This window comes from Spermophilus citellus (genome assembly GCF_964194105.1).
Source record: "Spermophilus citellus genome assembly, chromosome: 4".
NCBI lineage: Eukaryota > Metazoa > Chordata > Mammalia > Rodentia > Sciuridae > Spermophilus > Spermophilus citellus.
This window is the reverse complement of record NC_138185.1, coordinates 148,654,414-148,680,707: the sequence shown is the minus strand read 5'-3', so window position 1 is coordinate 148,680,707 and position 26,294 is coordinate 148,654,414. Positions and strand designations below refer to the sequence as shown.

Below are 26,294 nucleotides of genomic sequence, written 5' to 3'. Positions count from 1 at the left end.
TCTTAGAGAAACTATCTCGTTTATAAAATGCCAAATTGATTTTGGCCTAATGTCAAATATTATTACTGACAACTGTCATATTAGGTGCATGTTGAACTAGACCACAGTCAGGTCAAATTGAGAATAGCTATTTTGGGATTATAAAACTGAACTGAACTGAAAATGTCATTGTAAGGCTAGGTCCCAAGCAGTATTATCCCTAGCCCCCTAATTCATGGTTGAAAAAAAGAAAAATTTCATAAAAAAATGAATTACTTATAATCCCACAGCTCCAAAGTAATAATGGTAACTACTTGAGAGGCACTCTTTTAAGCAATAAATAAATATAATTTCATTTAATTCTTTCAACAATCCTAGGAGGTATTATTTCTATCCCCATTTTATTGATGAGGAAAATGAGTCCCAGAGAGGTTCAGAAGCAGTCTGGCTAAAATCATGTGACTTACAAGTAGCAGTTAGGATTCAAATCAAGAAGTTTGGCTGCAGGGACCATGTTCTTGGCTACTACTTCACACTGCTTTTCTATTAACATTTTGCTACTTTCTATATATTTCTCCATATATATGTACCTACTTTACTTGTAACATATAAATATATTTATGTGTTATTTTTTCACCTTTGTCAGCATTGTTTTATCATATTTTTATATTTACTGATTTGATAGGAAAAGTGGTAGAGCTTTTAATTTGAATTTTTTATTACTGGTAAAACATCAATTTTTGTCTGTTACCATTTGTGTTTTTTCCTGTCCCTATCCATCTTCTGTACCCTCTTTAATGGCATTTTAGCATTTTTTTCTTAAATATATATATTTTTAGTTGTCAATGGACCTTTATTTTATTTACTTATATGTGGTGTTGAGAATTGAACCCAGTGCCCCACACATGCTAGGGAAGTGTTCTACCACTGAGCTACAACCTCAGCCACATTTTAATATTTTATTCAGTTTATGAGATTTTTATACATTTAGGACATTATACCTTTGTTGTGTTTGTAACATACATTTAACCTAGTTTGCTGTTTGCATTTTGCTTTATGGAGTTATGAAGACAAATGGAACATAATGTCATCCACTCTATACAAATATTAAACTTAATATGATTTTATAATTTTAATTTTTCTAACAATAATTTTCATAACATGAATTGTTATTTAAGCTAGGTATTTTCCAATTTTTGATAGATTTACTATTTGAATTCTGTATTTTGACATCATATGAACTCTTTATTCAGAAAGTTATGAGACTGGGGCTACCTAAGGTAATACTAAAATCTTTTAGATTCTGAGCAGTAGAATAGTACTTAACTGAATCCATATCAAGAACTTCTCTTCTTCCTTTGAGAAAATTGCAAATAAGATTTGGTTTAGGTTGAACAATTTTTAAAACAGTGTTTGCCATAAGTTTGGTATAATGCTTTAAAACTTGAAAAATTGTATTTTGGTATTTTTACAATCTTGTAATTTATTTTTCTTTTAATTTCAGAGAATGCTTTTTACAGTTGGCTAGAAGGTAAAATAAATTTAAATGATTTCCCCCCCTCATTGTTACAGTCATGAAATTAATTTTTATAGTCACAAGACTCACATATGGAATTTTATTTGCAAATCACTGATTTTATTTTTAGGTCTTTGTGTAGAAAAAAGGGCATTCTACAGACTCATATCTGGCCTCCATGCAAGCATTAATGTACATTTGAGTGCGAGATATCTTTTACAAGGTATGTTATATTTATGTTTTTTTTTTTTTCTTTTGGTACCAGGGATTGAACCAGGGCACTTGACAACTGAGCCACATCCTCAGCCCTATTTTATATTTTATTTAGAGACAAGGTCTCACTGAGTTGCTTAGCGCCTAGCTTTTGCTGAGGTTGCTTTGAACTCAAGATCCTCCTGCCTCAGCCTCCCAAGCTGCTGGTATTACAGGCGTGTGCCACCATACCCAGCAGTGGCAACATATTATTTTCAGGTACTCTCAAAAAGTTCCTGATATTTTGCCTGAAGAAATATTAGGCAGTAAAAATCCATTTTTAATTTGTAGTACTCAGGAATGTGGGAATTATGGATGCAGTTCAGCACATTAACTTTCTTCACCTTCTTTTAAGAAGCTGCTCAAAATTATACATGTCATTTTAGAAATATTCTTTGTTCTGGGAATTAAAACAGCTCCTAATAGCACATTCTGTTATTTGTTAAATATTATTATATCAGCACCTTTTTATTTGTATGCTAGTTTTCAGAGGTAAGGAATGTCATGCGGGTCTTTATTCTTTAGGGATGTGGTTGGAAAATGAGACAATGGTTGGTTTTCATCAATAGCATATTCTGGAGTTAAAGGATTTTACTTCTTAGAAACAAAATATCGTAACTTTTTTTGAAACAGCTCTTCAAACTCATTAGTAACTTTAGATGGTCACTTTTATATATTTCAGTTTTATGAATTTAAATTTTTTTTTTTAGTTGTTGATGGACCTTTATTTTATTTACTTATACGTGGTACTGAGAATTGAACCCAGTGCCTCACACATGCTAGGCAAGCACTCTACCACTGAGCCACAACCCCAGCCCTTATGAATATCTTTACATGCAGAAATCTTATTTTTTTTATTAAAACCTGCTTTTTTGGTAAAAATTGTATTCATTTTAGTTGTAAGGATACATTCTAGAAGATAAAATACCAATATAGAAAGCTTAAAGGCTAAATTATGAAAAAACAGTTTTCTTGGTTTTATCTGTTATATATTTTAGTGTTTTATTTGTTTGTTTGTTTTTTGTCTATTGTGGTGCTGGGTATCTAACCCAAGGCTTCATTCATGCAAGCACTGTTCCACTGAGCTACACCCCCAGCCCTCATTATGTATTTTAAAATACAAAATGAAATTAACTTCTGTAATTAAAGTAGAAATTAATTATAAAATTATAAAATTCAGTTTTTACTATGTAATTCTTCTTACTTCCCAGATACCTGGTTGGAAAAGAAATGGGGACACAACATTACAGAGTTTCAACAGCGGTTTGATGGAATTTTGACTGAAGGAGAAGGTCCAAGAAGGCTTAAGAACCTGTATTTTCTGTACTTGATAGAATTAAGGGCTTTGTCTAAAGTGTTGCCATTCTTTGAGCGCCCAGATTTTCAACTCTTCACTGGAAATAAAATTCAGGATGCAGAAAACAAAATGTTACTTCTGGAAATACTTCACGAAATCAAGTAAATTACAGCTTTGCATTAATAGAAGAATAATAAGTGATAGCCAAAGTTAAATGCTTAAACATTTATCTAAAGAAAGTGAAACTATTTTTAAAATAATTAAAAACCATTCTTGCCCATTGGTCTTTTAGAATTTAGTTTTTGTTTTTGTGTTGATCTGTGTACTAAAAACCAAACATTTTTAGTTTTAAGAGACATTATTTTATTACTTGATTCTTGCTTTATTTTTATATTTAGTTGGACAGATTGCATTTGGGACCAAACTTTTATATTGTATAGATTTGAGGATAAGAATTTGTTTGCATCAGAGTGTTGGTTTTACTTTGTTTTCTACTCTATTTTAATTATTTATTGCTGACTGGTAAAATACTATATTAGCAATACCTTTAATATTAAGAATACATAAAGTGAATACTCTCTATTTTAAAATGCAGGTCATTTCCTTTGCATTTTGATGAGAATTCATTTTTTGCTGGGGATAAAAAAGAAGCACACAAACTAAAGGTAATTATTTTATAGTTTAACTTAATTATTAGATTAAAAACTGATTAGCATGCAAGTATGAACATGAACTTATGTATTACTTATAGAGGTAAAGAGTAAAATGATGTTTATCAAAGCTGGGAGGGAAATAGATGAAGAAACAGACAATGTTGATCAAAGGGTACAAAGTTTCAGTCATGAGGAAGAATCTTCGGTGATCTGTTGCATACAATGGCAACTATAGTAAATAATGTATATTTTAAAAATTGATGAAAGTAATTTTAAATATTTTCAACACACCCAAATAAATATGTGGGTAATGGATTTGTTAATGAGCCTGATTTAACCATTTCACCTTGTAAACATTTATCAAAATGTCATATTATACCCCATAAGATTATCTAATTAGGATTTGTCAATTTTAAAAAATAAATACATTTATTTTTACTAATGGTAAATCCTGACACACATTCTGAAATACAAGAAAAATTGGAGTCATAGTTTTTCCTTTCCCTTAATAAAAGGAATTCTACAGGCAAGTCTGAGTTGAGATCTCATTTTTATTATGTTCAGAATAACAAAGGGGGAAGATGTGTATCTCTGTATACTTTACAAATGGCTTTTACATTGATGGTCTTATGTAGTAAATAGAGGGCATAAATTACAGGGAAGGGATCCAGAGCATGAGTGGCAGTATTAGTCTGGCAGTATTAATTTTATCTTTTGCTGCAGACATTTCTAAAATGGTATTGGTTAAATTAGAAGATTGTCTTTAGGGAGAAAAAGCACATCGTGATGTGTTGTCCTTTATCTTATTTACTGGAAGTTAAAGGCAGATGTAGTGATACCAGCATCTGTTGTGGAAAGGATAGATATGACACCCCACAAAATGGGGTCTGGTCATTGTCTTGCTTCTTAGGAGGGGAATAACCTTAGGCAAGACCATTTCTGAGTATGTATTTGCCTCAAAAAACCACAAATGTAAAATATTACTAGGAAGATGTGCAGAGATTTATTAAACACTATGTGATTTCTGTCATCAAAGAGATAGATAGCTCCTACCCCCAAAGGATCTTCAAAATATTTGGGGGATTAAAATAAATTATGTTACTGTTCTTTCTACAAAGCTACTGGTAAGCAAAGGCAGGTGGCCCTTAGAACCACTGCGTTCAATCTGATTTCACCAGAATATTTATAACCATCTTCCCATTTCTTATTCTTTCTTTCCATGATGACAGAAACTGATTTTATGCAGTTAGCAAAGAAAGTACTTTTTGCACTTGTTTTTTTTTTTCCCCGTTAGATAATAGTTATTCTTGACCTCCCATCTATCTCCTACTTAAAGCATTCTTGCTACAAAAACATACTTCAGTGATTATATAACCTCCCAAACAGCTTCCAGGAACTTGAAAGTGAGGGGGAAGATGCTGCAACAAGATTTCTTTTTTTCTTACTATTTTCAATATGTTCTTTATTTTTAGTTCACTTGCTGGCTTATTGGAGAGTGTTTTGGCATCAGCTCTTTTTAGATTGTGCAAATTAGAAATAAAACAACATAGTCTCATTTGAAGGCTTATAAAACATTTGAGAATTTGGGCAAGAATTGGGCAGTTGGTGCCACTGAGTATAAATCACAGCCTGTAACCATATCATATTTGATCATTCTGTCAAATGACTGTGGTTGAAAACAATGACCTAAAACTGTATGCCTGAGCAAGGGGAAACTGAAGTGATTTAGGTTATTTAAGGATCCTTTTTTTTTTTCCAATCTGAGATAACTTTGGTATAGTCTCAAATTGTTAAATGTGATTTTTTTTTTTTTTTGGTGGAATGCTCAATGATTTTCTCCTATTCTGGACTAGTCAGTTTCTCGTCTTATTAATTTGGTTCTAGTGTATTAAGTTTACCTACGTAGAAGATTCATGCTATTTCATGTGCTTGCTTTTAATTTTATAATATTTATTTGGCCACTCTAAGCAACAATGAGTGCCCTAAGTTAAGGTCAAAACACTAGTTTAAGGGAAACCTTAAATCATGAAATCTATCTAGAGTAATTTTGTTGGTTAGTTATTCCTAAAAGTGTGTTTAAAATTAGGATTAGCTTTTATTGAACAGACACAGAAACAAAAGATTGAGAATATTTTAATATATAGTAACAATAATTTGGGCTTTGTACTAAATAGAGATACAAGATCTGGGATCTTAGTAAAAATTATTTACATATTATAGCTGTTTTGGTTTCCAGCTGAATAAAGCAAGTGGGAAAAGTTTGTGTCCAGAGCAATTTGAGGTCTGCTCTGAATACAGTTGGTGCCAATCTTTGATTTATTCCTAGTTTTAGATATATAGTCCTGTTCTCATCTTGTTGAGCCAGTGTATGGTTTATTACATTATGTAAAGAAAAATACTGTATACTTTCTAAATTATAGATCAACTGGAATAATAGATGTTCTATCTGAATTGTATGACAGTTTTCAAAAGTTTTAAAATTCTGAGGGATTCCAGTCTAAGACAGGACAGAGAGAGTCACTTGGAGGATCAATTAATAATTCCCCCTGGAGTAAAAGAAAGATGTGTTCTTGGGCTTCCCTTCTTTATTTTTTTATTCCTTAAGAACATATGCTACTTTTGGATAAGCTGGGTGCATGTTGCCACATTGTAAACAATATAATAATCTAATGTTCATGGATATATACATATGCATAAAAACATAAAGGTAATAGTAAACACTGAATTCAGCATGGTAATACAGGGTGGGATATATTCTTTCGAGTGATACATAGGGAGCTTCAATTGTACTTGGAATGGTTTCTTTCTAAAACTTGGTGGTAGGTCCATGGATATTCATTATATTTTGCATATTACTAATAATGTTGACATTAATAATAATAAAATATCTGATTGTTTTACCTAATTAATACCTGAAAGAAGGGCTATAATTTAACCTTTGTGAAACCAAAGTTTTCTTCTAACCCTCCCTCCCTCTTTTTGGTAAATGGTACCTTCTAATATCTCCCCCTACCACATATTGACACACAGTTAATAATCGCATATAACAAGTCACATCAAGCAAGTTACTTTTCATATTTTTGCATATCATTTTGGAGTCAGGCAGGCTTGGATTCTAAGTTTGTTACATACTAGATGTGGGAATTTAGGCAAAGTATCTAACTTTTTTGAATCTTGTTAATTCATAAGGGGTAGATTATAATAACATTTACTTTTGGAGTTGTGAACATTAATAAGAGTGTATATGTAAAATTCTAGTGTGTAGGAGATGTTCAATGAATGTTTTAGGTATCCTATAGTACCTTGACCAGTGTTAGACATAGAGAAAGCACTTAGAAAATAAAGTATTAGTTGACCATATATTACATCTTAATAAAATTTTGGTAAATTGTTTTTAGGAGGACTTTAGACTGCATTTTAGAAATATTTCAAGAATCATGGATTGTGTTGGTTGTTTTAAATGTCGACTGTGGGGAAAACTTCAGGTAGGTAATTCTCGTTTAGTTCTACTTCTCATTTTTATCTTTTCCACAAAAAATTTCTTAGTTTATTTATTCTTTTCTTTACTTCTATTATAGACTCAGGGTTTGGGGACTGCTCTGAAGATCTTGTTTTCTGAGAAATTGATAGCAAATATGCCAGAAAGTGGACCCAGTTATGAATTCCATCTAACCAGACAAGAAATAGTATCATTATTCAATGCATTTGGAAGGTTAGTTTGAATGTACTAAAATTGTTTCTGCTAGCCAAGTAAGTCTAATAATGCAACATGTCTACTCTCAGATAAAACTACGTAAGGAATATCCTTTCAGTGAAATTGTCTTGTTACAGAATTATATGATCTTATGAAATACTTCAAGAATGTAGATACACACAATCACAGATTGTTTATTTCCATCTGTTGAGTCTTATATTCATGATTAATTTACTGATTAGATTTCAGTATTCATCTTTTTGAATTTGTACAGTTTTTCTAATTGTTTAAAAGTGTTTTTTTGTGTGCTGTCTAATTATTTTTCTTCAGATCATTGAAAAATTGTATGTTGTTTAATATAGGCATATATGTAAGTTTCTCTGTGAATTCACTATTATATAAAAAGGTTAATAATTTTTTCCTTTATTGGTGCATTATAATTATATGTAAAGTGGGATTCATTGTGCCACATTATACATGCACATACTATAATTTGATCAGTCTCTATCCCTGTACTTTCCCTTTTCCTTCCCTGATCCCTTTATTCTACTGATTAATGATTCTTTTTAAAATAATTATTTTTTTTATCAAAATGATAGCAGGAAAACCATGAAATAAGGAACATACATTAAAAAATTAAGTGTAAATGCATTTTCTTCTAGCTTATCATGTAAAGAATGCTGAGATTTGTAAAAATTAACATTTTGTGTGTATGTATGTGTGGTGCTGGAGTTTGGACCCAGGGCCTTGTGCATGCTAGGCAAGTACTCTATCACAGAGCTAAAATCCCAACCCCCAAAATGAACATTTTTAAAGGACTGTTTCTTTACTTAAGAAATATGATTTAATATTTGAGGTTTGAAATAATTGACCTTTAGTATTACTTCTCAAGTACCAGGAGCTTGACAGTTATTTCCACTGAGTATTCTGCTATTTTTATCGTGCTGGATTAACAGAGTTTTATTGACATAAGGAATACACATGTGCATGCACACACAAAAAAAATAATAAGAAACAAATTTCACATTTTGTAAAAATTGTGAGAACAACTTGTTCATACATTTACTATCCTTACTCTTTATAGACTGAAAGCTTTGAAGATTTAATAAATAATAGCATGTTATTTTTAAGTATTTGTATACTTGTACATATTTAAAATATTTTAATATATCTTCATTTATATACTTTATACTATGTACTTTAATATTAAGCATATGAATATATTTATGAATACTTAAAATACTTTAGTATTTTAATACTTATGTTTTTATACAAATACTTGTGTACTTTATTACTTTAATATTAAGTAATGAATGTAGTTTTGAATACTTAAAGTACTTAAGTATTTTGATACTTGTGTACTCCATAATTATGTATTTCTTTTGCTTTAATTAAATTAAAAATAATTTCTGGATAATATTATTTCAGTTTTATTATGTCAAATTAAGAACTGAAGTACATCAAAATAGATTAAATGGTTTATGCACCTTTTGCTTTATTGAAATAAATTAAAATTTTTCTATACTCTTAAAAATGTAAAGTGAATAACTTTTACAGAGCAAATTTTTCTAAAATGGTTTCTGAGTTAATATTTTTTGATTACAGAATTTCTACAAGTGTGAAAGAATTAGAAAACTTCAGGAACTTGTTACAAAATATTCATTAAGGAAAACGAGTTGAATATACGTATTTCTGGACTATGGAGGCCAAAGAGTGGAATTTCATTCAAAGGCATAAAAGCAATGACAGTCTTAAGCCAAACATTTTATATAAAGCTGCTTTTGTAAAGGAGAATTATATTGTTTTAAGTAATTTTTTTTAATTGTGCTAAGTCTATGTTTAATATTATTGTGAGTAAAAGTAATACTTTGATAATGTGGTACAAATTTAAAGTTTAATATTGAATAAAAGCAGGATTATCAGATTCACAGATGATAAAACTAGGTGAATGATGTTTTAAGTCTCTCAATTCTGTGTAAGAAGATGTAACAAAAATAAAACTGGCAATGTGATAAGCATTTAATAAGAAAATGTAATGAGTTTCATGAATCGCCCATAATAGTCTAGAATTTTTAAATACATTTAGGGTTGCCAGATTTAACAAATAAAAATACAGAATTCTCAGTTGGATTTGAATTTCAGGTCAACAGCTAGTTTTCTTTTAAATATAAGTATGTTGCATATAATATTTGGGACATACTTAACTAAAAATTATTCATTATTTATTTGAAATTCGAATTTAACTGGGAGTCCTGTTTTATTTGGAAACCCTAAGATACTTTGGTATGAAACAAATCATGTTGAGAGTTATATTTCTATTTTGATTGGGTTGTTTGGTATGTAAAAAGTACAATAACAAGGCAAAGGCATAGGAGATTTCTAAGCATTGTGAAAAATTGAATAGATTATATATTTATTCTCATAATACTTTCCCTAAAACTAAATTTGGGGAAAACTTTTTATTTTTATATAATTTCAAATTTACAGAAAAGTTTCAAAAATAGTACATTCTTTTACCCAGATTTGCCAACTTTTCACATTTGCTTTGTCTTTGATACTCTCTGTGTAGATACTCACAAATGCTATTTTTCCTCATTTGAAAGTCAGTTACAGGCATCTTGTCCTTCTAACCCTAAATACTTTAGTGTGTAATACTGAATGATTTTCTAAAATTGATTTTCTTAGAAAAAGAAGCCCCAGGTCCCCAAATCTGAAACTATAATACTATAAGCCTTAAGATAAGGAATTATTATTAATTATAATCTAAAGTTTTGTTACCTTTTTATGTTTTAATCTGTTTAGTCATAGAGTATACAGTTTCTATTTTTTATACGTGAGCTTCATTTCCTTTGCCTCCCCAAAAGTGAACTGTAATTTGGGAGATTTTCATTAGTGGAAGCTCTTCAGTGAAAAAATACTTGAAGGAGCTTAGGAATTAATGTCATATGATAATTGTGGGGGAAAAGAAATTGTATACCTCAAAATTATGTGCCCACTTTCTATAAATCTTAGCAGGGATAACATGTTGATGTTATTAGTAAAGCAGGGTTTACACTGTATATTTTTTCTTTTCTATGACCCTAAGGCCAGGTATAATGCCAAGCCCATAATTGGTATCCAATAAATATTTGTTAAATTAATGTATGAATATGTATTCGGTATATTTTGAATGTTCACTGAATTAAGTTAAAAAATATGTGTTCTGTTTTCCTTCTTCCACCCTCTCCCCCCATTTTCTCTGAATAAGGCAGGAAAAGAAAACATTAACCCACTAATTAAGTCAATTATTTTGGCAACTCAAAGGACTATGAAGTGATCTCCATATATAAATGTTTAAGGATCTTTCTCATCTCTGAAAATATGGTAGATGGGCTTAAATATTAAATTTGTGTATAAACTTTTTTTCTCATCTTATGCTCCTCCCCCCACACCTTTTTCAACAGTCAGTTAAGTTTTGAAACCATCACTTTCCTATGTCTGCCTAACCTCTTAACTAAAATCTGGCATTTGGCCCTAGTTCTTCTCAGTCGCTTCCCGTGAGGTCTAAAATCCTAATTCTAAATCCATAGTTCAGTTCGCAAACTATTTCTTTTCTTTCTTTTTTCAGGGTGAGGGGGCACATAAAACTATTTTTTATTTGGCTTTTCCCCCCATGTTTGACACTACTGATGATAACTTCCTTTAAAAATTTCTGCTCTTTGGGTTCCTCATTTTACTTGCTCTTGGACCCCTCTTTTTTGGCCTCTTAATTTATTCCCAAAATGTAATTCCTCAGACTTTCATTCTTGGTCTCTTTATCACTATACCACTTCCTACTCTTGGGTAATACCAATTCAATGATTGCTAAATCCTTACCTTTAGCTTGAACTTCTCCATATGTTTGCTTACTGCAGTTCACTTGATTGTCCTACGGTCACCTGTGTGTGTGTTTAAGCACTTTTTATTCTCTCTACTCTTTATTTTCCTTACTTTGGTTAATTTCAGAACCATCATCTTCTAAGTCTTCTTGCCTCATTCCTCTTCTCTACTTTCTCCTACTGTTTTTCTTCCTCCTTTCTGATGCATCACTCTTCCCGTTTCATTGCTATTACCCGAAGGACTACATGAACATGTCTCCTTATAACCAGTTTGTCTTCTCTTTGTTGCTCTACAGTGTTATCAGTTAGGCTTTCTGGGAGCATTCTGACAATTTTACTGTCTGCTTTACACCCTTCATTGAGTTCATGAACTTTCTGGAGAAAGCCGAAGTCCTTTATTTGGTGTACAAATTCCTCTCCTGTGTCTTCCCACCTAATGTGCTGAAAAACCTACTTCCAGACTTGTAGTTCTTCAGATACCACAAGTGGCTGGGTCTCTACACCTTGGTGAAAGCTATATTCTTTGCATCAAGTGTCCTAGCCATCCTTCCCCACCTGGAAATTTCCAGGTATCCCTGCAGGCTCAGCATAAGCATTCCTTCTATGACTTTCCCTTGCTGTATTCAGGGAGTGTCATCTAACTTCCTATTGTGTCACCACTGTAATTACAGCCTACCTCTACTGTATCACTTACTGTACTGTATTGTTTTTGTTTTTAAAAGTCTCCTTTACTAGAATGTGAGCTCCTCAAGGGCAGGAAAAGGAACTTTATTCATTTTGGCATCTCCGTGGCATAGTTTTTGGCATATGAACATTTAATAAATGTTTGTTGAATAAATTGCTTTTAAAGTGACAAATTTATCATATGAGAGGTCATACCTTCATGCCAAATACCTCTACTCACTTCACTCTACAGCAAGGATCAGTAGACTTCCAAGGATTCATAGAATTTAGGGGGCCAATAAAACTGAAGTTCAATATGAGATTGGGTGTGTTTTTTTCTCTTAATTCTTTTAGTTGTAGATGGACACAATATTTCTATTTATTCATTTATTTTTATGTGGTGCTGAGGATTGAACCCAGTGCCTCATATGTGTGAGGCAAGTGCTCTACCACTGAGCTCCAGCTCCAGCCCAGGTATGGTTTTTGGTGGCCCATGAAAGGGGGTCTAGTCTGGGGACAGGCAGAGAACTCTCAAAGGAAAAGGCAGCATCACCGAGGAATTTCTTGAATAATGAAAGATAGCTGGGATTATGGTTTAAACAAATTGATTCCTGTTTACGATGCTAAGGGGAAAGAGAAGTGTTATAAATTAGTTTACATAAGGATTTTTTTAGCTTAAATACATAATACCTAATAACATTGGCATTTTAGAGTATATGACACTTCCTATCAAATTGGTGTATAATACTAAGTAACATAAGATTCAGATGCAAGTAATTGTGAGATCACTAGAAGAAAGCTGTCATTTGTAATTCCTAATATTTTTTCTTTTCTATGATAACACTATAAGATTTTTATCCTCTGATAGAAACTCAGTATAAGAGAGATTAAGGAGGATTAAGAAAACCAGACCCCCAACCATAAAGCTCTAATAAAAAAAAGAAGATGACCAGACCCCTAAATAAAAGCACAAACACTTTTTATTTTTAATAGTAATGTTTTGTTACAATTTAGTGAAACGAAAAATCAATACATTCATTGGCCACAGCTATATTTTTATAACCAGTTTGAAACTGATTATATAGCTGAGAAACACTGTTAAACAATAAAAAAGGCAGCTATGCATAAAAAAGCCACTTTAGCTATAAATTACATCTTCCATAAAACTACAACCAGCTACAATGAGTGGTAAGAGATTCAAAATTAATGACCATCCAAATGAAATGATAACAAATATTGCTAGTCACTGTAGAATTACACATTTAAGCAATGAAATTCATTTTTCTAATTAATGAATACAAAAGAAAGGTTTGAAATTGTCATTATGTGCTTCAGTGCAGGATGAACAGGGAATCGGTAGCCCTTTGATTTTATAAACAACTCCTTCTTTCGAGACCAAACTTAAAGTGCTCCTAGTGCTTTGGAATTTTTAAGCAAAAATTGGGCCAGATCTTTCTTCGTCTTTGGTGATATATTGTAGGAGATGTATATCGGGAGACAAATGCAAGAATTTAGGTATCCTAGTCTGTGAAAACAGGATAAACTTATAAATTTCAAATTTGATATAATCAACTAATGCAGCTAAAAGAACCAAATATATTTTATTTGAGAAAAAATTAAACTAATCCTTGTTTACCTGGTCAAATAGGAACTTTGATATAGGAAAAAAATTATTTTATCACCTTGAACTTGAGGCTTAACAAAGACAACACAGATCTTTTCAGATAGCTGTAGATATTTAGATACCTAACATTATCAGCAAAATAAATAGTTGACATTCTGAAATCTAGGAACTGAGGATGTGGTAAAAATATACTATTTTGTTGTCATCTTAATACCAAGGTTAACTTTTTTACTATAAAATTTTAAATAATTTGAGTATAAGAGAATTTATAAACAAATACCAAGTAACATTTATTAGTATGCATCCAGTTGAATTTAAAGTCCTTTCATGCTTGATTTGGCAGCACACCTACTGAATTTAAAGTCCTTTGTATCATAAAAAGAGGAAATTTGTTTGGCTTTGTACTAGTCTCCCAAAAGATAAAAAGTATTAACAATTTAATTTTTTCCTTAAGAGTTTTACCTACTGTTAAACTTTTGTGAAGTCACTATATCAGTTATTAAAAAGCTGAAAGATATTTTAAATAGGAGTAGAAATAAAACAATGTTCTAATCAAAGAAGAAGAAAAATGAAAGTTGTATTAGTTCCAATTCTGAAGAAAAAGATCAGAAGACAATTGTATATAATCATCTTTAAGCATGTTGTAACAATTTCCCTGTTGTCTGTTCCCTTGGCTTCTTGAGGTATTCAGCATCTACTTTCCATATAGACACTGGTAGAAAGTGCATTTTAAAATTCTGTATTGTCTTAGCCTACCATATGTAATATTTTTTAGACTTGGGGTTGGTCATTCAATACAGTTTTAATGTAATTCTAAAATATTCAAATATTGTTAACCTCTGGTTTTATACATACTTAATTCATACTTTTATGTTAAGTTTGCTCATTTAGTATAGTGCTGAAATTAATTTGAATTCAATTTAGTTTTTAAACCATATACAATGTATAAAAATGTAAAAACTAAAGAAGGAATTATATGTCTTACAAAGTATTGCACTTAAGTTCACTGCAATAATGTATCATGATTGAATTTACCTGAGGACAATCCTGATTCAATAGGTAAGATCAGCTATTTTGTTTTAGATCAGATGCTTTTGAAAACATTTGTTTTAGAATGCATATTTTATGAACAATTCTTAAATGCATCTGTAAACTTGTTTAGTCCCAAGAAGTTTCTACCAAAATCTCCCTATGCAAAAATCACTATTGCTTTCTTGAAGAATCATGCTTAAACTACTACATATATATCTTAATTGTACAAAATAATCACTTGACCAATTCTAATCAAAATAGCCACACAATTTTCACTGGTATATTTTCTTCTTGAAGAAATTCCTGTGGCTTTCCAAACAACATTGCTGGTCATTACTGTAAAGGATTATACTATTAGTTGTTTAAAATGATTGTTTGAATAATCTCAATTGGTATTTTAAGTTCATGCTTAAAAGAACTGTCTTCAATGATTACATATATTTAGTGGATTTTAAAATGAATGATGTATTTTTATGCCTAAACTGTGCACTGTTCATACCATAAAATTGTAATTGGGTAAAGATTCCACAGAGTACACCACAAAATATATAGGCTTTGATTTTCGTAGAAAACGTGCCTTCCAATTTGGTGTACATAATATTCCAGTGTGAACACTGGAGTATGACATTGGGGACTGCAGTGTACTCTTTCAGAACAGAGATAAAAGTGCAAATATGCTAATATGCAGTTGGTGTTCCAAAATCAGGATGTTTGGAGGCCTTAAAAATCTAATTTATCTTTTCTCCTACTCCAAACTTTCCATTTTACTTAATTTTATTAAGCAGAGGTCAAAAGTAACAGCTTGTGTTCTCCACCAAACACAGCCAGGTTTCCAGATTTTGTTTTCAGTTGCAACAGATAATGGAATGTTCATGTAGATGGAATTTAAACACGTCGAATATACATATTCATGAAAAACAATTCAAGAATCACAACTTGGTAATGCTATCAGTTTTGTGGTGTTACATATAAGCTATGGTGATTGCTCATATCTAAATTACTACAAGTAAAAAGCAAAGGAGCCGTATCTGTCACAGGTCCATTCAGGTGGGGAGTGACTGTGTAAGTGTTGCTGCCACACCCAGTCATGGTGCCATACCAGCCCAAGCTTTGCGAATTTGATAAACTGCAAACAAACAACAAAAAAGGCAAAGAAGCCAATGGACTATGATCAGTATGTGAGAAGTCATGTTGGCAGTTTTAACATTTTCAATGAATTTCATAACAGTATCAAATATGCTGAAAGGTTCTTTGAAAATAACCATGATTTTTTATAAAATCCAACGACCTATCTGGAATCTTTGATCTGTATCACATTATATTACAAAAGAATGAATACACGCCTCTCAGAACTGGTAGCATTTATTAACTTACTATGATTAATAATAATATAGTACTTATTTTATTCTAGGCTCTATTCTAAGACATATATGTATGTATACAAACACACATACACTCATCCTTCACTACAATCCTTTGAGCTAGGTTCTGTTTTCTTCCCTATTTACAAATGAAAATATAGGCTCAAAAAACTGCGTTCAAGGAACTTATCCAAATGAAGTTAGCATTACCGAAAATGTTATATCAAGTTCAAAGAATTATGAAGGTGTGCATTAGGTTTTCTCTTTGCCCTGATACAGAGCTAAGAGTACACTAGTTAAAAACTTGCACTAGTTTTGGAACAAGAGGGCATAGGAAAATTTCCTCAGGCACCTAAACTTCCCAAAGTTATCTAATGTTTCTTTGTGGATTTGGAACAGCACTAGGAATATAGAAACAGATATGTAATCAGTACAACAGCATTCCTTCCCTGCTCACACCCCTCCTCCTCCCCCCAGCTCTGAAACAAGGGTCCTGAAAATGAAATGAAATACATTTTGTCCCCAATGCATTTCTCAAACTAAGGTAATATATAGGCTTTGAGTCTGATGGTAGTTCTTTATAGTGCAGATACCACCTGGGTTAGACATCTACTGCTTTAAGCTTCAGTATTACATATTTATTGACATATTCCATTACATCACCTTTCTAATATTTGGGCTAAAGCTTAGATTCATTCTTTCAAGCTATTTTGATATTAAATTCAGAATAAGTTATTTTTGTCACATCTACCTTCCTTCTCTTGAACTTCCCAGTCTTGGCAAGTCATCATCACTATCATATCGTCTCGGATTGTCAAAAAAGTAAGCTCTGGAACTATAACTGTGACTGTTTATCATGCCAGCAGGTGCCTGTGAATAAAGTATTAGATAGTACATGCTATTTAACTAGGAAAAGAGGCTAGAATCTATAAAGATTTTTAGTCTAAAACTTTGTTAAAAATAGAAAATCAATATGTGTTCCATATTTTTTAAAAATAAGGAAACAAGCAGTGGGGGGGGGGTAGTAGGATATCATACCAAATTCTGGCTTAATCTCTGTGCTCGGAAAAACAGTACCACTGACCAGGCTGGCACGTGTTCCCACAGAAAGAGGACCATTCCAAATACTATATAGTCTTCTCCACTTACATCTTCTACATGAGCCTGTAAATAGAACATGGCAGAACCATTTTAATACCTGTTTTACGTATAAGTAATCACTCTATATAATTGCCTCATTTCAGGTTGGGTTAAGTTAAAATGCATCAATTACAAGCATATAAACTCTAAAATTTTCTATATTTTGTGGTTCATTAACAATACTTTTTCCTTTACGGGACATAAAAATGCTTTGATGTTAAGTAGAATAAAAGCTGTTAATTTGTTCAATGCAATGAAAATAATTTTAATCTTTGGATAACAAGGAATGACCTAATTTTAGGCCTCATAGTCTGAAGAGAGTTGCTTAAAAGGGACTATTATTCTAGCTGCTTTGCTGGCACAATAGCACTCACCCTGAGTTAGACCTGTACAGAAATGTAACATGTTAAGTCACTCAGCTCAGCTGCTACTTAAAATATGCTTTCGTGCCTAATCTACATAATGAATTTGTTTCTTTTCTACTAGATATTGAGAGAGGGAAATGGGAAAAGGAGTGAAGAGAATCTGCCACATGGAACCACATGTGAAAATTCCTTCTCCCTGGAAAGATAAAATAAACATGATATTTCTAGGTTGCCTCAAATTCAGTACAAAGTTAAATTAATAAAAAGATATGACATATACTTATGTCAAACTGCACTTTCAGGAAGGGGATGGAGAATGTTGGGAAGTTGAATATGTATAGCTAGTGTACTGGCAATTACTACAGTAAATATCTGGACACCTAAGGAAATATGAATGCTTTCTAGTAAGATGGGTAATGCTATATTTAAAGAAACTCACTATTTACACATCTAAAACAAAGCCAATATTAATTATATGGAATTCTTGGGAAGGAAGAGTTAATTTCATCCAAAAAATTTAAAGATATGCCCATTGGCTAACTACAGACAATTAATTTATGTAGTGTTATTTAAACATCATCCTTTTAAAAAGGTAAATTAGGTTTATGATCATCAGGCTTATGTTACTATTATTATTTACAAAAATACAGGAAATACTCCTTTGAAAGTTCTTTCTGAAGAAAGAGCTTAAGTCACATGAAAAAGGATATTTAAACGCAGAGATTCTATAAACGTGTGCATATGACAAACACTAAAATCTTTGCATATGACAAACACTAAAAGCTTCTCCTATAATTACCAATTATACTAATGGAAGATTGGCAATATGTGGTAGATACTTACCTTATCTGAAAGATTATCCCAGCCATAATTAAAAGGACTTTCTAATGTATCCTGAGATATGGTGATCACCACCAAATTATAACAAGCTCTGGACGAGTAGAGAAGAATGACTACAGAGCCTACGACGACTGTCTGGCACAGAGACATACCCTAAAAGAAACAAAATTCATCATCATGATGTTCTGCACATTAGTCATCACAAGCTATTTGTCCACAGCCGTATGGTCACCTCTTACAAAGCACTCCTAGAAAGCACTGAGTGGGTGCCTATTGAAATAAATTCTTGATATCTTGCTTTACAATTCCTATTCCTAGAATTACATGTTGTGTTTAATATGTGTAAGCTAATGTGTGTAAGTTCTTCGCCAACTTGCCAAATGGCAGCTGGAGGAAGATTTTGTTCTGCCAAGGTTACCTATTCCCTTAAGTAACATATGAATAGACAAATTGGCAAAAGATCTGAACTTTAATTAATGCTAATCAGATAGTTTAGTCATGAGAAATGAATGGAAAATAGAAGCATCAGTCCATTTGGTACACTTAATTTCTGCTACAAAGTAGGAGAGAGAGTCAGTTCTTCAGCTATTTATTCCAGCCCATTAGAGAGTGTATGTTAGTTTTCTATTTTGCCATTATGCGGATGATAAAGTGATTGAGGCACTCAAATGTACTTTCAAATATATAACATTTTAAGCCCATAATTTTCACCATTTTTCCAAATATAGAAAGCCCTTATAACTTAGTGGTTCTCAACAATAGTATGTACATTGGAAAAGAGTGTACATATCACCTTTTGCAGGGATTCTTGGGGTTTTTATTTCAGTACAATTGGTTTCCTTTGTAATTCTATATATTTTACCTTATGCATTAAAAGCATTCTGAGAAATGACACCATTTTCAAAGAGATCCCTGTATGGTGTTTGCAATTTTGTATTTTGATTGTCTTGAGATTAAGGAGTGATTATGATATTTAGGACACAAGATTCAGGAATGCTATATGACCTGAAATTTGCAGGGGAGTCTTCCACATAGAAGAATTGTTCCCTCATCTTGTAACTTTCAAATATCTTCCTGGATATTCATGAAGATTAAGAACTGTTTATAATTATCTGGGCTGAATTTAACTCGGTTTTACATATAAACAAAGTTTTATGTTTCCATAAACATATGCAATAATTTCCAGAAGAAAACATATAATGTGTAAATAGAGGGAAATTTGCACTTTGTTTTGTTCAGAATTTTATGAAGAGTTGTTTGAATGTTTCAAAAAATCATGACATTGACAGCAATACTACTTGGTGTATGTGACCAAAGCAAAATACCTTGTAACATTCTGCATTTGCAACTGGCCCCTTCATGGTTTCTATGTCTAGATACAAACATCTGACTAGTATATCATGCCCCAAATTTATAATTGACATATTTATTGATTACCTTTTCTTTCTTATCTTACAACTAGAGTAATTATGTTGAATTTTATATGTGCAGAAGGTTAGACATTATTAACTTCAGGACAGAAACAGTTATGAAACTCTTACTACTAGAGGGGTATACTGGGGCTAACATTGTTGAGAATTATTATCAAAAATGATTTCCTGGGGCTGGAGAATTTGGCTCAGCAATAGAGCACTTGCCTCACAGGTGTGAAGCACTGGGTTTGATCCTTAGCACCACATAAAAATAAATAAACAAAATAAAGGTATTGTGTCCATCTACAACTAAAAATTATTTTAAAATTTTAGAAAGTAATTTCCTTTATAATATATTTTTATACATTTTAGATGTACATTTTATACATTTGAAAGATGTTGAGATAGTATCTTCTTTGAGCTCATTCACTTCCATAAATCTGAAACAATAAAAGTTAACAACAAAAAAGTTAATCTAAAACCAATCCAGATTTTTTTTTGAGATGAGGGTCTTGCTATGCTGCCCAGGCCTTCTGATATCTGGGACTACACATGCATACCACTACTCTCTGCTCAGGTGTAGTTTTAAAAGTACTATGCTATTGGGTCTGGGGTTGTGGCTTAGTGGCTTGCCTAACATGTGAAACACTGGGTTCGAGTCTCAGCACCATAAATAAATAAATAAATAAATAAATAAATAAATAAACAAACAAACAAATAAATAAATAAATGTCCATCGAAAACTAAAAAAAAATTTGAAATATTACTATGCTATTAAAGAAGAGTAAGGTAGCAAGAACAAGAGAACACAATTCTGTAAGAATTACCTAAAATAACCATAAGAAGTTTATATTCACTACATTGAGAAATAAGATGATGGCTTGAAAGGATATGTTATACTATAGAGACACTCTGCTTAAACTTGTAAATACTAATAAAAACTTTTTTAAAAGGTTGTAAGAAAACAAAGAATCATTGAATAAAACAAAACAACCGGTAGCTAAATTACATATGTAAAACAATGAAAGAAACTCACAGATTTAAAAAACGAAATAAGATTCATCCTGCAAAATACAGGATTACAAAATGAAAAATAAGGCTTCAGCACCTGTATAACCCCAATCTCTACCCAAATACATAACAGTATCATGGATACCCAAAGTTCCTGTATACCCCTTCCCATCAGTCAATGACCCAGGTATAAACACTCCCCTCCTTCTATTCTATGGCTTAGCTAAAGCTGCCTAGAACTTCATGTAAATGGAATCTCAGAAGGTGAACTCTTGCAGGTTTTGTTCTCTCCACGTTTTTAAGGTTTATCCATATGGCTGGATGTATCAGTAATTAGTTCTTTTTATTGCTGAGGTAATCCAGTCTTCCTGTTTGCTCTTGAGTTTCCTAGATTTAATGCTTGTTGTCCTGCATCCTAGAAAACTCCAAAGCAAACCAGACAGTTAAATTATATGAATTCCCCTGTAGGATCATATGAGCTTGTTTATAGGACAGTTTATCAATATTTCTGTTAATGGATATCTTCTATGAACGTTCTTGTGCAGGTGTGTGTGTGTATGTACTTTCACTTCTTTGGGGCAAATACCTAAGAGTGGAATCACTGGGTTATAAGAGGTATAAGTTCAGCTATATTAAGAAATTGCCTTTTTTTCCCCAAAAGGGATGTACAGTTTTACACTTCGAACAAAGTATGGGAATTCCAGTTGCTTCACTCAACTGGCCAGTCCTAGGACTCATTTGGGGTTTCCAGTCTTTTTAATTTTAGCTCTGCTAGTGGATGTGTAGTAATATTTTGGTCTGAGTTTGTCTTTCCCCGATGACTAAAGATGTTGTGTTATTGGCTTTTTATATATTTTCTTCTCTTTTTTCTTTGTACTGGGGATTGAACCTGGGGATTGAACCCAGGGACATATAACCACTGAGCCACATCCCCATCTCTTTTTATTTTGACACTGGGTCTCATTAAGTTGCTTAGGGCTTTGCTAAATTGCCGAGGCTGGTCTTGAGCTTGAGATTCTCCTGCTTCAGCCTTCCATGTCCTGGGATTACAGGCGTACACAACCTCGCCTGGCTTACATATCTTTTGTGAAGAAATCTACTCAAATCTTTTGACCACTTCTAAGTTACGTTGTCTTAAAAAAATCAGAGTTGCAGCTGATTTTTATATATGCTGAACATCAGTTCCTTGTCAAATATGGGTACGTACTGCAAATATTTTTTGAAGTCTGTGGCTTCCCTTTGCATTTTTTGTTATATTTTGACAAGAAATTTTAATTAAATCTAATTTATCAATTTATTCTTTCATGGTTATTACTTTCTATGACCTAAGAAATCTTTGCCTGTACTTGAGTTTTCTTTTAGAAACTTTTGCCTTTTTCGGGGAGGCGAGAAAGGGAAGTATTGGGGATTGGTTGAATTCAGGGTTGTTATACCACTGAGCTTCATATCCAACCCTTTTTATTTTTTAAGATGGGGTGCCCCTAAGTTGCTGAGACTGGCCTCAAAATTGTGACTCTCATACTTCAGCTTCCCGAGTCACTGGGATTACAGGTGTATGTCATAGCACCCAGTACTAGGAACTTTTTTAAGTACTCAATAGTCATATATGGTTACTCATACTGAATGTTAGAGGTAGAGAATGTTTTCATTATCACAGAAAGTTCTATGGAAAAGCACCACTTTAAATATTTTTCGTTTTTTGATTCAATATAAATTTTGGAATCAATTTATCAATTTCCTTTTTGAAAACCACTTTATTGAAGTATGTACAAAAAAAAAAATTGTACATAATTAACATATACAACTTGTCAATTTCTATTTTTAAAAAATGCATGGCAAAATTTTGGTGGGGATTGCATTCAATTTATACATCAAATTGAGGAGAACTGCCATCTTAACAATATTGCATCTTCCAATCCATGAACATGTTATATCTCTTCATTAATTTAGGTCCTTAATTTCACTCAGTAACATTTTATAGTTTTCAGGATAGAGATCATGCTTGGTTTTGGAAAAAATAATCCAATTCTTAAAAAAAAATACTATTGTAACTTTTTTGAATTTCATTTTCTATATGGTATATTAAAAATATAATGAGTTTTTACCTGAGCACTTGCTAAATTCACTAATTTTAATGGTCAATAGACTCTTTAAGATCCTTATATTCTCCATAAACACCTTGTTTCCTGCAATTAAAGATAGTCTTACTTTTTTTTAAAAAAACATTTAGTTGTAAATGGACATAATAACTTTATCTATTTTTTTATGTTGTGCTGAGGATAGAACTTAGTGTATTACACATGCTAGCCAAGCGCTTTACCACTGAGTTACAACTACAGCCCCAGTTTTATTTCTTAATTCACAATTTTATACTTTTTCTTGCTATATTATACTATAGAATGGAATAGTGTTGACATCCTTTCTTTGTTCCCAATGTTAAGGACAGAACATTTGCTATTTAAGTATGATATTGATTGTAATATCTAAGTAGAATATTGGCTATAAATTTTTTTAAAGGGTGCTGAATTTTGCTAAATGCTTTCTTTTTACTTCTATTGAAATGATAATGTGGTTTTTCTTCTCTGTTCTCTTACTGTGGTGAATTACACTGACTATTTTAAAAATGTTAAACCAATGTGGCATTCCTGGACAAATCCCTCTTGTCCAGGAATGCAACCAGATTTTGAGTCTGTAAGTATAAGTGATGGATAAGATTCTATAATTTTTATTTTGTAATATTTTTGTTAAGACGATTTTGGCACTGGGTAATGCTGGCATCATAAAACCTGTTATCACATGTTCCTATTTTTTAATAGTTTTGATGTTTTTTTTTTTAAATATCTTTATTTTGTTTATTTATTTTTATGTAGTGCTGAGGATCGAAGCCAGGGTCTCTCACGTGCGAGGTGAGCGCTCTACCACTGAGCCACAACCCCAGCCCCAGTTTTGATATTTTTTATTAAAAATTTTTTCCTCCTTAGGAACAATTAGCTGAAACTAAAGGTTTCACACACACACACACACACACACACACACACACACACACATAATGGTGTCCATTTAATCTGTCAGCTTTTCTGGCAAAAAATGTTCACAATACTAATTTTTCTTTCTTTTTTTTCTTTTTTTTTTTTTTTTTTTAAAGAGAGAGTGAGAGAGGGGAGAGAGAGAGAGAGAATTTTTTTTTATTTTTTAGTTCTCGGCGGACACAACATCTTTGTTGGTATGTGGTGCTGAGGATCGAACCCGGGTCGCACGCATGCCAGGCGAGCGCGCTACTGCTTGAGCCACATCCCCAGCCCCACTAATTTTTCTTTTAATATCATAAGATTGAGAGTGGTGATCCCCTCTTTTATTCATAGCATAAGCAGTATGTATTTTAATCTTTTTTCTACAAATCAAATTTATTGATCTATTCAGAGTCAACTTTTGCTTTAATCTCTCTTGTTTTGTTTCATTGGTTTCTATTATTATCTTGGTCCTTCACTTATTTTTTTCTTTGCTCCCAAGTGTCTAAGTAGGAAATTTATGTCATTTTTATCTTTCTTCTTTTCTAATGTAGTATTTTAAGCTATAATTTTCCCTTCAAGCACTAGTTAGCTGCATTCCCACAAATTTTGATATCTTATATTTCATTAGCCTCCATTTTTATGTTTTCCCTTGTTATTTCTTTTTGCCCACATGTTTAGAATGGTGTTGTCCATTTCCTTAAATACTTATTTAGATGTACTGTTACTAATATTTACTTGCATCATGGCCAGAGAATAACATTCTCAGATTCTAGTTTTGAATGTGTTCAGATTTGTTTCATGGCCCATTGTGTGATGTTTTGATGACCATTTCCATGGTCAATTGAGAGAAATGTTCCTTCTCCAGTTATAGGGCATCAAGGTAGTGTTCAGATTTTCTATGTATACTGATATTGTTTTATTATCTGCTGAGGATAGGGTATTAAAATCTCCAACTATGATTGTTGGTTTATGTATTTCCCCTTTATTTCTCACTAATTTGGCTTCATAACCAATTTATGATTATGTGTTGATGAAACATTCCTCTTTATATTTGGTATATATTTATTGCTCCCTGATGAAATGTACATTTTCATATCTGGTAATACTCTGTTTTGGTCTATTTTATCTGATACTAATGTAGCCTTCTATGCTTACTGAATGCATAACATATTGATTTCCATTTTTAATTTTCAACCTTTATATGTCTTTAAATATATTTCAAGTACATTCTAGGAGCCAGGATATAGATGGCCTTTAAAAAATCAATTTTGGCTGGGAGCTGGGTGCAGTGGCACATGCCTGTAATCCCAGTGGCTAGGGAGGCTGAGGCAGGAGGATTGTGAGTTCAAAGCCAGCCTCAGCAAAAAGCGAGATGCCAAGCAACTCAGTGAGATCCTGTCTCTAAATAAAATACAAAATAGGGTTGGGGATGTGGCTCCCTGAGTCCAATCCCTGGTACCAAAAAAAAAAAAAAAAAAAAAAAAAGGAACAATTTGGGGCCATGTGTGATGGTTCATGCCTTGTAATCCCAGCAGTTTGGGATGCTGAGGCAGGAGGATTGAGGGTTTAAATCTACCCTCAGCAATTTAGCGAGGCCCTGTCTCTAAACAAAATATAAAAAAGGGCTGGGGATGTGACTCAGTGGTTAAGTATCCCTGAGTTCAATTTCCTGTACCAAAAACAAAGCAAAAACCAACCAACCAAACAAACAAAAAACCAAAGCCAGCCTCAGCGAGGTCCTGGTAATTTAGCAAGACCCAGTCTCAAAATAAAAAAAAATAAAAAGGGCTTGCGATGTGGCTCAGTGGCTAAGTTCCCCTTGGTTCAATTGCTGGTTAAAAAAAAAATTAATTTGGCAGTGTATTGTTTGGGGCAGGGGTAGGGGATCTCACTATATTTATTGCCCAGGCTGTCCTGGATCTCCTGGATTCAGGAAATTCTCCTGTTTCAGCTTCCTCAGTAGCTGGGACTATAAACCCATACCACCTGCCCAGTTCTTTTTTTTTTTTTTTGTCTTTCAATGGGATTTTTTTTTAATTGATTGTTCAAAACATTACAGAGCTCGTGATATATCATCTTTTATACATTTGACTCATTGGGTTTTGAACTCCCATTTTTACCCCAAATACAAATTGCAGAATCACATCGGTTACACACTCACATTTTTACATAATGGCATATTAGTGACTGTTGTATTTTGCTACCATTCCTATTCCCTACTATCCCCCCTCCCCACCCCTCCCTTTCCATCTTCCCTCTCTACCTCCTCTGCTGTTGTTCGATTCTCTCCCCTTATTTTTTCCCTCCCCCTTGCCCCTCACAACCTCTTATAATTTTGTGTATCATTGAAGGTCTCCTACCATTTCCATATGCTTTCCCTTCTCTCTCCCTTTCTCTCCCCCCATTCGTCTTTGTTTACTGTTAGTCTTTCCCTCATGTTCTTCCTTCCTGTTCTGTTCTTAATTGCTCTCTTTATATCAAAGAAGACATTTGGCATTTGTTTTTTAGGGATTGGCTAGCTTCACTTAGCATATCTGCTCTAATGCCATCCATTTCCCTGCAAATTCTATGATTTTGTCATTTCTTA

General features: G+C 32.5%; 2 protein-coding genes across 4 annotated transcripts in view; one reads left to right on the top strand and one right to left on the bottom strand.

Moving 5' to 3' along the window:
• The window catches only part of ERO1A (endoplasmic reticulum oxidoreductase 1 alpha), a 53,582-nt gene extending 41,354 nt beyond the window's left edge, over positions 1 to 12,228 (top strand). For both annotated transcript variants that reach the window (XM_081292669.1, XM_081292668.1), the window contains 7 exons: positions 1,484 to 1,510; positions 1,626 to 1,718; positions 2,959 to 3,205; positions 3,640 to 3,709; positions 7,096 to 7,182; positions 7,276 to 7,409; positions 8,997 to 12,228. In XM_081292669.1, coding sequence (XP_081148795.1) covers positions 1,484 to 1,510; positions 1,626 to 1,718; positions 2,959 to 3,205; positions 3,640 to 3,709; positions 7,096 to 7,182; positions 7,276 to 7,409; positions 8,997 to 9,057 — 719 coding nt within the window. In that variant the 3' untranslated portion in view covers positions 9,058 to 12,228. The remainder of the gene's footprint in view (positions 1 to 1,483; positions 1,511 to 1,625; positions 1,719 to 2,958; positions 3,206 to 3,639; positions 3,710 to 7,095; positions 7,183 to 7,275; positions 7,410 to 8,996) is intronic.
• Positions 12,229 to 12,881: 653 nt separating this feature from the next.
• The window catches only part of GPR137C (G protein-coupled receptor 137C), a 49,717-nt gene continuing 36,304 nt past the window's right edge, over positions 12,882 to 26,294 (bottom strand). The window contains exons 4-7 of one of the 2 annotated variants that reach the window (XM_081289714.1): positions 18,277 to 18,426; positions 16,967 to 17,092; positions 16,680 to 16,798; positions 12,882 to 15,693 (exon numbers count right to left, since the gene is read on the bottom strand). In XM_081289714.1, the coding sequence (XP_081145840.1) occupies positions 15,516 to 15,693; positions 16,680 to 16,798; positions 16,967 to 17,092; positions 18,277 to 18,426 (573 nt within the window). In that variant the 3' untranslated portion in view covers positions 12,882 to 15,515. The remainder of the gene's footprint in view (positions 15,694 to 16,679; positions 16,799 to 16,966; positions 17,093 to 18,276; positions 18,427 to 26,294) is intronic. The other variant, XM_081289715.1, reaches the window with a different exon arrangement.